This window comes from Equus caballus, chromosome 15, assembly GCF_041296265.1.
Source record: "Equus caballus isolate H_3958 breed thoroughbred chromosome 15, TB-T2T, whole genome shotgun sequence".
Taxonomy (NCBI): domain Eukaryota; kingdom Metazoa; phylum Chordata; class Mammalia; order Perissodactyla; family Equidae; genus Equus; species Equus caballus.
The window spans coordinates 79,677,501-79,694,253 of record NC_091698.1 but is presented as its reverse complement, the minus strand read 5'-3'; the positions used below and the strand labels follow the sequence as shown (position 1 = coordinate 79,694,253).

Here is a 16,753-nt window from a genome sequence, read left to right as displayed (position 1 = left end):
GGGCTACTCTTGTCTACCATCCCAGGATCCAGCCAGTTTCTGTCTACCCAGGGCTTCTCACGTGTTTACCGTTACTTTCGCAGATCCATCAACTTTCTCTTTTTTGAAGTAGTGTACAGAATTGGGGCTCAGAAAAAAGAGCTAGCAATGTGTTATTGTTAGTCCATCAGTTTGTAGGCTGTGTAATCTCCATGCTCCAAACAATAAAACTGTTTTCACATTGGAAAAAAATGTGTTCAATACAAATTAAGAAAAATTTAAATATCTTAAAAAGGAAATATGTACTTGACAAACATTTGGAAAGAGATTTAAGTTCACTAATAATAAAAGAAATAGGGGCCGGCCCTGTGGCTGAGTGGTTAAGTTCACGCTCTCCACTTCGGCAGCCCAGGGTTTCACCAGTTCGGATCCTGGGCGGGGACCTAGCACCACTTGTCAAGCCATGCTGAGGTGGTGTCAAACATAGCAGAACTAGAAGGACCTGCAACTAGAATGCACAACTATGTACTGGGGGGTTTTGGGGAGAAGAAAACAAAAGAAGAAGAAGAAAAAAGATTGGCAGCAGATGTTAGCTCAGGGCCAATCTTAATTAATAAATAAATAAATAAATAAAGGAAATAAAATGCAGAATAATAGCTGGACATACCTTTAGTAGAACAAAATATCAAAGATTTAAAAAGTAATAATACACCCAGTGCTGGTAATATGCAATGAAATGACACTATACTACTGATGGGCATCTAATTTGATTTAGCCCTTTCAGAAAGCATCAGACTTATGTCTAGAGTCTTAAAATGTTTATTCCCTTGATTCCGTAATTCTGTGCCTGGAATTCTGACCTAAGGAAAGCTTCAGGATGAAAAAAATCTTTAGGCGCAAAGATAGGGATGGAAGTGTTGTTTATAGTAATAGTAATAACAATGGCAGTATGGGGACAACCTAACTGCAGGGGCATCAGTGAATAGACTACGGTTTGTCAACCTAGTGGAATGTTTGGAATCTATTAAAATGATCTATTTAAAGAGTATATGAAAACATGAAAAAATTCTGTGACATAATTTTAAGTGAAAAAGGTAAGAGAAAATGGTTTATGTAGTGTTATATGAAAAATTTACACAGAGTGAAAAAAATTAGAAAGAAATTCACTGCAGTGTCAGTAGTGCTTGTATTTGGGAATTTTCTTTTTCTTTTTTTATTGGCTCTAATGTCTTGGGGAAATTTTTAATTAAAAAAAAAAATCTTTAAAAACCTGTCTGGTTTTGGTTGATTCAAGATTTGGCAAAGAAAGGTAATGAAATGATCCAAGTTATAGCATACGTATTTCATAAAAGAGAAATCTTTCCAATATAAAAGAACTTGTTATAAAGGAAGAAAGAAGAGTAAGGAGCTGTGCTTTCTAAAGTAATGTCGCAAATGCTTGAGAGCAAGATCGAGAACCCAGACTGCAGGTTCAAATCCAACTCCACCTTCCCTGGGTATGTGACCTTGGACAAGTTACTTCACTTCTCTGTGCCCCAGTTTTTTTCATCTGCAGAATGCAAATAACAAGAGCACCTTCCTCACACGACTGTGAGGAGGATTCGGTGTGTTCGTAGAGGCCCTGGCTCATAAGAAGGGCTATATAGTATCTATAAGTGTTGTCTATCATTATTGTTGTCTTATCATTCTCCTCTCATTCTCAGCTGTGTAAACTTGAGAATGTGCATTTTACCTCTCATGCTTCGGTTTACTTGTCAAGTGGGGATAATAAGGTACCGGCTCCCTAGGGTTACTGTGGGAACTAAATGAAATCAGCTTGGTCACGTGCTTAGCGCAGGGCTTAGCACATCGGGAGCTTTCACAGCAGAGGTAGTAGGGCAGTATCCGGGGCTGATACCATGGTGGTGGATTCTGGTTTTCTTTACGTCTATTTTGAACCATAAGGAAATAAAGGGGCGCATAGAGAGTGGGTCAACAGTGAGGGTTTTGCTGTCCACTTCTGTCAGAGTAATGAAGTTGATGGTCAGTGATAATCATGATAGTTTATAGACTTATTGCTTGTTTATTGCTTTATAGTTTTCAAAGCTCTTTCCATGTATGTTGACCCCTCGATCCAACAGCTCTGAGATGTAGTAGACAAAAGACCTGTCCTCATTACTGCTGTTTATCAGCTTCCTAGCGACTCCCCCGGATTCATGGTGGACTGCAGCGACTGATTCTGTGTATCTTCCTCTCCTCTCTAGCTCTAGCTGTTCTTGAATACTTGGTGTTTAGGTATATGGTACATCCAGTACTTTGGACTTCAAATTCTTTGTCCTTTTCTTTATTCCATATGAGCAACTCATCCAAGTGGCCGTGTCTTAGATCCTGTTTCCCTAAGAATTGTTCCACCTCTAAATTCTTAAACTTCAATATTCTACCCTTCAGTGACTTATTACATACTTAATAATTTGTGGTTTTAACTAGTTACTTGATGATTTAAATAATCATAGCAATTTACTCTTTTTTACTCAATTTACAGTGGATAAAAAACATTTACTTATTTAAATTTTTTTTTCCACTTTTGATGATGCAAAGGAGTGTGATTCTGTTAAATGTAGTCTGCCCAAGAGGAAATTGCACTTTTTGGTGATTCATTTAATCACAGAAATTCCACGGCAACACCCTTTGCTCCTTTTAAGTTGCAAATATCTGTTTTCTAAAGAAGAGTTAAATGTAGGGACAGGCCTGGTGGTGTAGTGGTTAAGTTTGCACGTTCCACGTCGGTGGCCGGGGTTCGTCAGTTCAGATCCCGGGTGCAGACATGGCACCGCTTGTCAGGCCATGCTGTGGCAAGCGTCCCACACAGAAAGTAGAGGAAGATGGGCACGATGTTAGCAAAAAGAGGAAGATTGGCGGCAGATGTTAGCTCAAGGCTAATCTTCTCCTTCAAAAAACAAATTTAAATATATATTGAAACTTATTGTTTTTGTAATGAGTCTGGGTAACTAGAATGTGATTTTTCTCACTTACTAGTTAGTGAAAAGAAAATGGTGATATTAGCCAGTAAATTATAAAATTACTCTAATAGTTTTTAAAATAATTTCTATCACTCTAAAACCACTTTTTAAGATTACATATTTGTTAATGTATTTTAATAATTCCATTTTTTTCTTCAGTTCATAGGGCTTTCTTAATTGTAGGAAATAACTTTTTAATTAACTTTTGATTAAAATATAATGTAAATACAGAAAAGTATACAGATCATATGTAAACATATGAATTTTCATGAAGGGAACGCACCTGTGTAACCAGCCCCCAGCATGTGAGTCAACACTACCAGCACCCCCAAAACCCTCACAGTCCCCCTTTTAGTCACCACCCCCTCCCCCATCCACCCACACAAACTAAGGATGTAAATTCAAAGTCTCAAGTGAATATTCATGTGTGCCATCGTGTTTTGTTTCATCTTTGCCAATATTCACATGTATTTATTCTTGCCTTTTCTCTATTTTTAAATTGTTTTCATTAAAATAACATGCATATAATTCTACGGGTTAAGTAGTAGTGAAAGGCTTATAACAAAATACAGCAATTTCCTGCGTTACCCCTTCTCGCTTCTCAAGATTCTTCTCCCCAGAGGGGAGATATCCTTTTGGTTTTCTTTTTCTATTTGCACATTTCCATATTTTATAACAGTAGTTATGTACTGCTATTTTTTTATTAGCCAAACTTAGGTATTATCTATTGACTTCCTATTATAGTAAATGAGACTTAACTCTCATATACCAGCACTTCCACTACTTCCCTTTCATATTTTCCCAACATATTTAGATTAAAATTTTTGGTTAACTGAATATTCTCTATTAACATTATTTGCCTATACATATGATACTCAAAGTGAGTATTACAGAATACTGATTAGGGTTTGGGGTTTTTTTTTTTTTTTTTTTTAAGATTTTATTTTTCCATTTTTCCTCCCCAAAGCCTCCCTGGTACGCAGTTGTGTATTGTTAATTGTGGGTCCTTCTAGTTGTGGCATGTGGGATGCCGCCTCAGCGTGGCCTGACGAGCGGCGCCATGTCTGTGCTCAGGATCCAAACTGGTGAAACCCTGGGCCTCTAAGCGGAGAGCGCAAACTTAATCACTCGGCCATGTGGCTGGCCCCCAGGGTTTTTGTTTCTCCTGATGTTAATAATTGTCTTGGTTTTCACATTTCTCTCTTTGTAAGCCTCTAGTCTAAACTCATGATCTCTCCTGCCCTCTTTGTTCTGGCTTTAGCTCTGGATACAGTCACTCACCTTAGTACTTGCCAAATCTGGTGGAATCCTCCAGTCCTGGTCTTTGTAGATGTACTCTGCTTGTTACTTTCTCCTTCCCTTGTTTCCATGACGTCACTTTCTCCCACCTTTCTGACTGCACCGTTTTAGTCTTCTTAGTGTATTATCTTTGTATTCACCTTCCCTCCTCTTAACTTTTGTGTTCCTTAAGATTCTATCCTTAGTCTTTCTTACCCAACATAGTCTCTTTAGGCAATATCTGCCATGGCTGTGAATGACTCTATTATCTATTCCTCCATTTAGAACTCTCTCCTAACATCCAAATCTGGTTAACTGGACATTGAACATGCAAATAGAGTTATTTGTTATTGCTTTCCCTCCTATTCAAGGTCCCCCTCTCTTCTTGTGCTATCTGTGTAGGAATTGGGTGGATGTGTTGCACTTCCCTTCTCCCTACCCCGGCCCCTAGCACAGAGATGTTCTCCCTCCCTACCCTTCCACAGGTCCCTTCACACACCCCCAAATACACACACTTCACCAACTTTTCCCTTCTCAAATGCCGGCACTGCTGCTGCCCGTTTTTCTTGGCAAGAAGGCCAAAAGTTTTCTCTCCCCCATTGTCTCCTCAAGTAGGCTGAAGTGAAGGGATGTTGGCCCAACTGTGAGAGCCCAGAAAAAGTAAAGTATTTTACTAATTTAGTATGCTTTATTCGTACTTGTTAGTAACTATTTTAGTAGGAACTATCTCTTTCAAAACATGTTAATCTTTGAAATGTTTACAGAATGATAACTTGAAACAGGTAGTACACATTCATGCTATTTCTTCTGCATTGTTACTTCCAGATTTAAAATCATGAGTGGGATTGTAATGTGAATTTCATTACTTTCAGATTTAAAGCTACACATGTGGAATTGTAATGTGAATTTACAGGCAGAGGTAACGTACCTTGTCCAAACAAGAAAGAAAAAGCACAATTGAGTGTTTTCCTGTTCACTTTTACCACTGAATATAATTAGGACCATCAGTCTGAGCTCACATTCCTAAAAGTGTTCATGGTCCCGAGGAGCATTAATTCCTTGGCTGCATCTTTTGCCTGGATCAGAATACTCTATGGGGAGACAGAACAGGGTGTCACAGTGGTCGCATTTCTCTTAGCAACGCTTTCTGAAAGAGGTGTGTTCATTCAGTCTTTCTTTCAGGCACCAGTTTTTATTGCATCAGTGCTGTGTGTCAGGTAGTACGTTAGACACTGGTGATAGAGATGATCAAATGTGGTCCTCTCCCAGAAGTTCAGAGTAAGACTAAAGATGTGGCACCCTGTCTCTTGGAACCTTGCTAGTCAAAGTGTGGTCTATCGACATCAGCATCACCTGGGAGCTTGTTAAAAGTGCAGAATCGCAGTCCAAAATGGAACAAGACCTCCATCCAAGATTCTGCTTTTCTAGCAAGCTCCTGGGTGATGCCAAGGCTGTCAGTCCATGGGCCACGCTGAGTGGCAAGGTCTTAGAGCACTCTCCTCTAGCTGGTTCTTTAGTGGATCCAGGTATCTTTGGTGTCCTTCCTTCACAGGAGTGGATGATCAAGGATGCACTTTTTATGCCTCCAGGAAGCTGCCTTGAGATGTACAGCCTAATATAGACATGACAGATGTATCTTGTCATAACAGTGTAACCTGCTGTGGAGCTCAACTTAATCCATCTATCAGCATTCAAAGCATCTGGGGTAGAATGTGTAAACAAGACTAATGAAAGCATGATAGCCAAGAAGTTGCTAAATGGCAAGTGGATCTGGAGTTTGGAGGGATGAGAGATACTTTCTGGGTACCCTGCATGCCTAATGCAAATGCATTAGCAGTTTAACGTTCAACGATTAGGAAGGGCCAGGACCTTTTTAAGCAGAATTAGAATGTTATCATAGCAATCCAGAAGGAAAATAATGAGGCCTAACCTAAGGTAGGAGAAGCTGGATTTAGGACTCCTTAGGAATGTGGAATTGAATTGCTTATATGTGGCAGAAACTGGGAGAGAAGAGAAGCTATGTTGATGCTCAGGTCATTGGCTCCGAGATTACAGGAGGAAGATGGATCTGGGGTCTCTGTTTCATTCTTGGGTAGATGGAGTGTGAGATGTTGATGGGACATGCCTGGTGGGGTTGAGGTGCACAGTCTGGGAGCTCTAGTGAGGAGTCTGGCTGGAGCTGTCAGAGTAGGTTTGGTAATATATTTGAAGCTACGGGTGTGGATCAGATCATTCAGAGAGAGTGCTTAGAGTGAGAAGAGAGGATCAGCAGATATAGGGCCTTGTGGAACAAGAGCCCTCCCAAGATCCTGAGAAGGGACACTAGAGAGCTGGTCAGCATGCACTGCTAGAGCGTGGTTCGAGACAGCTTGACTTTTATTTTTAAAAAGTGTAAGAGTGATATTCTAACAGGTCTCAAGGTTTTTCACTGTCATTGTCATTGATGATGGTAATGGTAGCCCTTTGTTTGTTGTTATTGTTTGGTTGTTTCTAGCTTACCGGTTTCTTCTGTGCATTTTTTAAGGTCCTTAAAATTCTGGTCAAGGCAGTGATTGATGGGATGACTGATCGAAGTGGAGATATTGCAACTGGCCTCAGAGGAAAGCTGCAGGAGTTATTTGGCAGAGTAACTTCAAGAGTGACAAATGATGGAGAAATCTGGAGGCTATATGCCCAGATATATGGAAATGGGCAAAGTGAAAAGCCTGATGAAAACGAAAAGGTAATTTCTCCAGTCCTTCTGGGCTCTTGCCTTTTGTTTGAACATATGTGTAGTGGATCTGCTTTTTTGATGGTTGGAGGAAGTTTAATAATTTGAAAGATAAGATTAATATGCTCAGGTTTTCAGTTTTGATTCAGAATCTTTAACATAAGCACTTTGAACTGCGGACAGATTAAGACTTGTATGCATTTGTGTTTTTTCTTTCCATGAATTTTTCTTATATAATTGTTCTCTGTTTCCTGCAAAAGGGTCTCTCTAACCTGCTCCCCTACCGAAGCTACAGCAAACAGCTGGTGCTCATTATTTACTCTCACCCCTTTCTGCAGGCTCATTGCTAAGGACTAAGTTAGACTGGGTACAAGGACAAAAGAGTATTTAAATCTGGGATGGGACTATGAAAGGGAAAAAGAAAAAGGAACTAGATAAGAATATTGGAGAAGAGCTTTAAAAAATCTAAATATGAAATACTTTACAAGGTTGCCCTGTCCCTTTCTCACAAGTACAGTGGGACACCAGTTACGCTCAAGTTATGCCTGTAGCCTCTTATCTTAGAGCTTTAAGGAGCCCCTGGAGTTTCTAAGGTTGGAATAGTTATTTTGTGTTCTTTTCAAAACATCTACGACAAATCTAATATACTCCTTGCGTGAGTTTGGAATTAACCACAGTACAGCTAATCTGTGGGATTCTTAACCGCTCTCTCCTCCCTCAGTCCACCCAGCTGGCTTCTGCCATTGCACTGTCAGCCCAGAGAATACATACTCACATGCACGTGTGCACACACTGCTACGTTCTGTCCTTCCATTTCTTCTTGAATTAGGTACTCTCTTGCATATATACAGATTAAGGGTACTCTGAATTCTCTAATCTGTGACTTCTCCCTCAAGAATCCACAAGGATGGGATTATGAAAGAGAGTGTTTTAAACTTTTGTGAATTTACACACATATCAGTAATTGCACAGTTTTCACCAAGTTCACACCTCATTCTCTAAACTTGTCTTTGAAGCTGATGGCTGCAAACACTGAGGAAATGTGCACACTTTTTTACAGATTTCCAAACCTGGCATTTGTATTTTTCTGTTTGGAGGGAAGTGTCTCTATCCAGAATCATCCATTTAATTTCTTTTAATAGCTTTTTGCTGTTGGACATGCTTATCTACACCTTCTTTGATGAGAATCATAGAGACTGTGCTGCATAGCACAGACGCTGAATTTCGAGTTGGAATTAGTTACATATGACTTCCAGGAAACAAAGTTTGAAACGTGAATTCCACTTGTTATTCTGACCGTTGTTCTTTTTCTTTCCTCAGGCGTTCCAGTATCTATCTAAGGCATACAAGTGTGACACACAGTCCAGTTGTTGGGAGAAAGATATGACATCATTTAAGGAAGTGGTTCAGAGAGCCTTAGGACTCGCACATGGTATTTGATGTAACATTTGATATCCATGGCATATTTCAATGTAGTTTTACTGATAAGAGAAAGTATTTGTCGAAAGTAAAGTTCCATTACATAATTTCAGGTTCATTATATTGAAATTGTATTTAATTCAGCAAACATTTATAGACCAACTACCATGTAGTAGGCACTCGGGAGCAATAAGAAGTGATAGGATAGAAGCTTAAATACTCTTTGAGTAAGTGACAGATAGAAATGTGAAATACCTTCATAATTGTATTTAACCTTCACATCACACAGAGTCGGTTTGCGTTGATTAAGAAAATCTGTTGATTTTTCCCGAATCATATTCTTCCTTTATAAATGAAAATATTCACAAAAATACATAGATTTCCGGAGTATATAGCAATATACAAAGAGCCATGGCACATATAAAAGAAGTAAAAAATCTAAGCTAGTCCCTATCCTTGGGGAATTTAGTGGGTGATATTTGAGGGGATGGATAACCTTTCAGTTAAAGTTGTATGCCTCTTGGTTAAATATACTCCAGATAAAGGCTGCTTTTAATTATTTGTATTAATGAAAAATAGGACAATTAAATTTGGTAATGCATTTTTATATTGATATTTGAGTGTGCATGTATAATACCCTGGGAATGCAGTGCAAATCAAACAATGAAACCATAATGCTAAGAATTGAATCCCAAGGACTGTGAACATATCCTGAAGTACTCTTCTAACTTCTGCAACTAATAGTTACAGCGAATAGGGAGCCAGTGAGGGATGATAGAAAGAGCAGAATTTTGGAATCAGGGAGATCTAATCTCCAGGACCAGCTCTCCGGTAGACTTGCTAGGTGACTTTGGGTAAATTGCTTAACTTCTCTGAGCCTTACTTCCCTCATTGGTAAGATGGAGATAATACCTACCTATGGTTGTTTCGGAGAATACAAGATTTAAATGTTAATCCATTACCATCTCACCCCCACCCTTTTCCTTCTCAGGTGGAGGATCTGAGCTGTATGATAAGGGACTCAAAACTAAAAAAGAGAAAGATGAACAAGAATAAACTTTAAATTACCTGTAAAGACGTCGCAAAACATTCAAACAATTTAGAAATGGGCTTAGTAGTTAATAATTCTGCTCAGGGCCATTGATATCGTTGACTAAAAGGATATAAATGTCCAATTTCCTGGGTCACCTACCCCTTGACAGATTAGGAAGAAGTGCTGAACTCTGCATAGCTGAAATTCAGTATAGAAAAGGTTGAAGTAGTTGCTGATAGACCAGTGGAAGGACGGTCTAGGGTGGCAAGAATTTTTGTGGTTCGTACTGGCCTCATGGTGGGTGGGCTCAAATGGAGTGCAGTCGTTATGCCTTCGGCCTTTGTGGATGTAGTACTTTTCCTGGGGAAACCCCTGCTAAAGTGTGTTATGTACATAATTATAGCAGGGTGCAATTTACTTTGAAGAATTTATCTTATCTACTTCAACTTGCCAACCCTAAACATTTCTGTGAACAGCTGGCTCTGTAACAGTCAAAGCCAAGATATTTTCTGTGATCACTAAGTGATGGTATTAAACCTGTCAAATATAAATATGCAGGCTAAAGAAATACTCTAGGAAAAAAATCTTCATTTTGCATCTTAAAGTTGGTTTAAAACTATTTTTGGCACCGTTTTTTCATCAGGCAATACTTAGAGAAAAAACAAGTGTCTATTCTTTTCAGTTCCCCTTTGACTTTAATGAATTATGTGTTGGTTGTCTTACGATGTTTTAAGCAAATTTGAGTGGATGCTCAGCTTTAATTTCTAGTCATATTTTAGATTTATGAAGCTAAATCTTAACCTTTTCTTTTGTTGCTTTTGTATACCATTGCTCAATCGAAGAATGAGATGGGTTTCTCTTGATTCTCTCTCTTTTTTTTATCTTTCTCCCCTACATTGTTCTCCACCTCGCCCAATTCTGAAAAGGAAATAGAACATTTTAAAAAAATCTCCGCATGATTGAGTCCCTTTGGGTTGCTACTTTTAGAAGTAGCCCAGTACTTCAGAAAGCTTGATAAGACATTGCACTCTCTACATAGTATTTGAGACCTTTCTATAGCAATGTTGTCATTGTGCCCCCATTTGTATTGTCTGGAGGGTATTCATTTACAATCTCTGCTATTCTATTTTCTGAGTGGGCAAAAGCTCATTCCTTCTTTGCCATCCAGGAACTTTTACAGTAGTAGTTATGCATTTTGACTCTAGTATGCCTGCAGGAAGCCCTGTGCTCTCTCACTCCTGTCTCTGTCTCTCTTTCTCAATCCCTAATGTCTTTTGGAAATGGGATTGAGGAGGGGACTAATAGAGTGTTTTTGTCTTTTTGCTCTATTTTTGTTTTCTCCAAATGAAAATAAAGGAGTGAAAAAAGAATCACAGCTCTTTCTGATATAAGTTACTAGGTATTCAACAGCCTAAATACTTCAGCCATGGTAGTTACAACTTTCCTCTACTAAGAGACACAGACATCGTAATCCTCACTATCTCCAGGTTCACTGAACCCTTTGAAAATGACATTTACCTTGTTGATTACCACGCATTCTTTCAATCTTTAGCTGAGAAGTGTCCAAGTCTAATTATTATTTTGAAATAGGAATGTCAAACCTAGTTCTCGCCAGTCATAGGAAATACTAATTAATGACAAAACTATTTTGCCAGGCACAGGACAATTAGACTTTGCATACAAAAAGAAATCCATTTTCCATCCCTTGTCTAAAATCTAGGGTAGTTAGTAGACTTTAATTGTTGCACTGTTTAGTGTAGTTTTAAAACAGGTTCTGGATATTGATCTGTTTGTAGTGAGCATAATTTAGAGGAACAAAAGCAGGAACAAATCAGTGGAGAAATATCAGGCATTATATTCTTACAAAGCTCTTCACTTGTTCTTATAAAGCATTAATAGCCAGGCCTTCTGCTAGGGAAGATTATGCCCTCTTTGTAATTTCAAGTTTGAGGGAAATGGGCTACCCAGAATGATGGAGGCAGAGTTGTTGGGGATGACTTGGTTCTCCCCGACTCCCTGCTGATGCCAAGTGTGGCTCAGCGACCCGAGAGCCTGGTTGTGGTCTCGTTCCCTCAATGCAGGCACGTAGGTTGTTGATGTCAGTTCTTCCAGGATGGTGATGTAAACCCTGAGTGTGAGAACGCAGGAAGAAGTGAACAGTGAATGTCTGGCACGTCACTTCCCTGGGTTAGTGTCATGAGCAGCGTGAATCCCCATTAGGGACTCCATGCTGTGGGAAGCCACACTAAGATGTGCTGCGTCTGTTTTTCCCCTCTGTGGGCACCGTGTTTTCAATTAGATTTTGTCTCTCTTTGCCTAATTTCATTAGTCTGTCCGTGTGTGTGTGTGTTTGTTAGTCTTTTCCCAATGATCTGTAATTCACCAAAAATCACCTATTTTCCTCAAAATTCTCCTTTTAGCAATAAATTATTCTTCTTAAAGAAGGATAAAGGGGAGAATTATGCACATAATTATTATTCTTTTTCCAAAATAAAAACTTTCCTGTAGAAATATTTCTGAAGTCTGTTACTATACAACCCTAATTAGATAATTAGATTTTGTACCTGTAAATTATCATTACTGATTTTTAATGGATATTTTTCCCCACATTTATCTTCCAGTGGCTATAAAATGCAGTAAAGGCAAATCCAGTCCTCAGGAGGTTGTACAAGTGCTTTCTTCGGTTCGACTCAATTTACGGGGCTTGTTATCTAAAGCAAAGGTGAGAGTGAAATGTGAATTAATTAGAATTGTCATATAAACAAAGGTCTTAGTATCAGCTCTTAAATCTTCTTTTACATCAGGGGTAATTTTAGGCCCGTGTTATATTTTGGATATCAGCCCCAGGTGGTTAGTTGTGCTGGTAAGGATATTATTGGCCCAATGGCTAGACCACCCTACACATGGGTAACTTAGGAGTTCTTTGAAATTAGTATTTATAATCCAGCCCTAATGCTTTATGTTAAATTAAAACAATGCTCTTCTATACTTGTCACTTTTCCCAAAGTGTGGCACAGATGCCACTGGTAGCACTTGGGTAAAAGTGCTTTTACCTGAGTACTTTTGATTTAAATATACATTTATTTCACTGCATATTGGAAAAAGCATAACTAGCATATCACACCTACAATTTCATGAATATTATTGCTTATTTTCCATTTATAGTAGTATTGTAGTGTTTCCTTTAAAAAACTTTTATGTAAGTAAAAAATTGATTTAGAGACAAATATTAAGTAGGTGGTATATGGATTTGACAAAAGTTGTTAAGATAGACGGATGACTCAGGTTTGACAACTAAAACATATACCATCAGTTTACACACATCAACCTGTGAAGCAGTGCCAGGATGGGGACACCTGAGAATCAGTGGGGGAGTTTTTTTGAAGCCTGGATCCAGGTCTCTACCTGTGATAGATCAAGTCTGGGAGGGAGCCTGGGAAATCTGTGTTAAATTTTAAATAGGTGGTTCTACTGTGCAGCTAGGTTTGGATTATACCTCTGGAAGCAAATTTTAAAGGAATATCACTTCTAGCATAATTCAGTACTTTCTTTTCTGATCTTTACTTGCCTTCACTATTTAATCTTGGGCTGCAAACGAATTTTAACTCCCTTCTGAGAGCAAGTCTGTGGCATGTGAAGGTCATTTCTGGACACGTAAAAACCTTTCCAGAATATGCCTCTTTCTTTTTTTTTTTTGCTGAGGAAGATTCACCCTCAGCTAACGTCCATACCAGTCTTCTTCTATTTTTTAGTATGTGTGCCACCAGCACAGCATGGCCGCTAAGAGAGCAGTGTAGGCCCATACCTGGGAACCAAACCCAGGCCACCCAAGCAGAGCACACTGAGCTTAACCACTGGGCCACCATGGCTGGCCCCCAGAATATGCCTTTTTATTAATCGCTTGATCTTTTCAGATCTATGCCCCTTTAGATTATTAACTTGCTTTACTATCCTTATTAATCTGCATGCTGGCCCCAGGTTTCTGTAATGTGCTTGGAAGAACTGTGTTTCCTCCGGGTGTGGCAGCGCAGCTTCAGAATTCTGTGTCTCTCGGAAGGCTGCAAGCGCTCAAAGGAGGTCAGGGACGCAAGCTTGTCCTGTGACTCTCCTTCTGCAATTAGGAGCTAAGTGTCTGAGTTCTGGTTAGAACACTGACCTGCCCGTGGTTGTTTGTTTCTTCAAGATGTGCTCTACCAGTTCCCTTATCTCTGTGCAAAGCTTTTTCTAATAAGTTATTAATTTTACATGAATCTGTACTCACATGACACAGATAGTCTTGTCTGGGCACATAGTGCCCATCCTTCCATATTGTCGTAGATTCCCAAATATTGAAAACGAGGCCTCAGAACATCATTTATGTTTAGATTTTCTTCTTATTAGATCCCAAATGGATTATCCAAAAACGGGGAAAATTGCTTCCCAGCGCCTCCTTTGAAAGCACCTTTTTGCATGTAATATTTGGGAGTCTCCGATTTTGTAGTAGTCGTATGCCTTTTCTATCTTTTGAACAAATTGCGTTTGCTAAACTGAATTCCAAAAAAGCCACTTTTTTAGAACTCTTTAAAAAGTGAAAATGAATTAAGATAGCTGTGTTCAATAGCTTGCAGTAAGCTTGGTTTGCTCGAGTCTCTGGTCTTTTCTTGCCAGGCCAGGGACTTCATGGAAATGAACTCCTAGAACCCAGAGACTCCCCTAAAGTCCTCCAGTCCATGCTCTGCCAGAACAGAGTAATCCTTGGCCCCGAGCCCCCTGTCATTGCACAGTCTGCTGCAGGGGGTGTGAGGGCTGTTGGTGAGAATGCTGGAGGGCCTGGGCACAGAAGAGATTTACCATTTAAACTCAGTGAGATCCTCAGCAAATTATTTCTTCTTTCTTAGCCTCAGTTTCTCTCTGCTTCCTCTTTACCTTCCAGGGAAGTGATGCAGATTCAGGCTGATTTACAAGCACTGTAATTCTTGTAAAAGTAAAATGTACTATATGAGTCCCAGTTATTTTCCTCAAAGGTGTTTTCTCTACTGATCGTGTTGTCGCAGTTCTTATATCATTCTATTATGAAATGCTATCCAAGGTGTGACTACACAGTAATGGGACAAATCTTTGCTACACATTTTTGAAGTTCTTCATTCAAGTGAGTGCTCTTTGCTCCAGAAATCACTATGCGAAACTCTAAGCTTATCTCAATGATTATACCACCACTCAAAACGTCTTTGGGGTTCTCTTTGTAGAATAAACTGTCAGAACAATTGTCACATGTTATCATCTGTGGGAGTGATAGTAACTAATCATATTTTAATGGTAAATTTGATTTTTGTGAACTAATAATCTAGTCAAGTCTGATGAAAAAAAATATATGGTAAGCTGAGTACATTATATTTCTGTTTAAAACACACATGCATGCGCACACATCCCCACACACAAGGTGGTCATAAAGTCCTGAAGCTGATTTTCTTGCGTACCTACATTGACGCAGCAGACAGTTCCTAGAGAGGCAGTTCAAAATATTTCCGCTATGGTACCATTACTGAAGTATGTTGCAGTATGCCTCCCAAGGCAATTCCTTTTTTTTTTTTTTTTTAAGATTTTATTTTTTTCCTTTTTCTACCCAAAGCCCTCTGGTACATAGTTGTATATTCTTCGTTGTGGGCCCCTCTAGTTGTGGCATGTGGGATGCTGCCTCAGCGTGGTTTGATGAGCAGTGCCATGTCCGCGCCCAGGATTCGAACCAACGAAACACTGGGCCGCCTGCAGCAGAGCGCGCAAACTTAACCACTCGGCCACGGGGCCAGCCCCGGCAATTCCTTTTATAGGAGGATGGCACGTTTATTTTTACTTTATTTTGCTGGCCTTTTTTGCTTTTACCAAATCTTGATAATCTTTGTAGCTTCTGAGTCCTGTGCCATAATTAATTCTCAAATAATTAGCATATAGTATATAATTTGTATGAACTCGAGTTTAAAATATATTTGTTTTGCCTATATACCATGAATAGATTTGGATGAATAATGTCCATTCACCCAAAAACCCTCCTATGACCTTGAAATGAGTAATCAATATTCATGGCAACCATTTTGAAGAGCAGAGCTCATTTGAGTTTACAAGTTCAGGTGTGTTGTTTGATTCATCATTTAATTGTTGCAGCTCATACATTTCCAGGATGGTGACCAGAACAAGTACTATAATAGTATAATGTTGTAGGATCATTAGGTAAAGGGAACTTTAATTCTGTACTCTGTATCTATTTTATTTTAAAGAGATTTTCATTGTTTTGATAATTCTGCGTTGTTCTTTATGTTGCAGCAACTTTTTACAGATGTGGCAAGTGGAGAAATTTCCGGGGAGTTAGCTGATGAAATAGCAGCTATGGACGCCTTGGTAGTAGAGCTCCAAGACCTAAGCAACCAATTTCGAAATCAGTATTGACCATTCTGGGAACAATTTCTGGAAAAGGCACTTTCACCTTCTGGAAGTTCTCTTATACCTGTGTATCTGAAACACAAGATATTGATTTTTTAAATAAATTTCTTTTTTATGGCTAACACTCCTTGTTTTTGTGATTTTTCTAAATGTTTGAACTTTCTGAAGTACATTAGATAAAAAGTTTCCTATTTCTTTAGGCTTAGTTACAGATGAATTCAGTATTTTATTATTCTTGAGGCATTTCAGCACAAAGAGCAAAGATTATAGTTTTCCTTTTAGCATAGAGTTTATTCTCTCTCGGCCTGAAATGAATTAGATCATTCTTTGGAAAAGCTTAGTCTAAACAGGAAAAAAATCACACACTCAAGTTTGTAGAATCATTAGATTGGCTGCTTTATTATCCAAAAGTGATAAAGGAGTAGATTTGGTGACAGAAACCTTTACACTTCTTGAGATTTTGTGTTTGTGTCAGAAAGATACAGGTTTGGCTAAATTAGAAATGTGAGCATGGTTTAACTTCTAAATCAAGAAAATGCAAGAAAAAATGACATAATGCAGATTTTGACTCAACCATTAGCCACTAGTAACCAGGCTGACCTTCCTCATTGTGTGTACTGCCAGCCCTAAAGATAGCTGTTTAATAAGGTTATTATGGATGAAGACAGCTATAAATGGTGCCATATTACAAAAATGCCAAAGTAAAATGCTTTCTTAGTAATGTCTATGGAAACAAATATCGAAGGCAGCAGCTGAGCTTAATAATCTTACTACAAAAATCATAGTGAGGAATTCTCAGTGCTGGCTTGGGTTGCTGAATTTTGGGTACCATGCATAAGTCATTAGACCCTTGCTTTTTTCCGTGTTCTGATTTATAAAATGTGAATAATTTCTACTCCTTGCTGCTTTGTGAGTTTCAGC

The 16,753-nt window shown here is 38.8% G+C and overlaps 1 protein-coding gene across 4 annotated transcripts in view; it reads left to right on the top strand.

The window, feature by feature from the left end:
- Positions 1 to 15,954, top strand: part of TTC27 (tetratricopeptide repeat domain 27) — a 177,548-nt gene extending 161,594 nt beyond the window's left edge. For 2 of the 4 annotated variants that reach the window (XM_001501379.7, XM_070236481.1), the window contains 4 exons: positions 6,781 to 6,978; positions 8,287 to 8,398; positions 12,040 to 12,140; positions 15,716 to 15,954. In XM_001501379.7, coding sequence (XP_001501429.2) covers positions 6,781 to 6,978; positions 8,287 to 8,398; positions 12,040 to 12,140; positions 15,716 to 15,838 — 534 coding nt within the window. In that variant the 3' untranslated portion in view covers positions 15,839 to 15,954. The remainder of the gene's footprint in view (positions 1 to 6,780; positions 6,979 to 8,286; positions 8,399 to 12,039; positions 12,141 to 15,715) is intronic. The other 2 variants (XM_023619259.2, XM_070236482.1) reach the window with 1 other exon arrangement.
- The last annotated feature ends 799 nt before the right edge of the window (positions 15,955 to 16,753 follow it).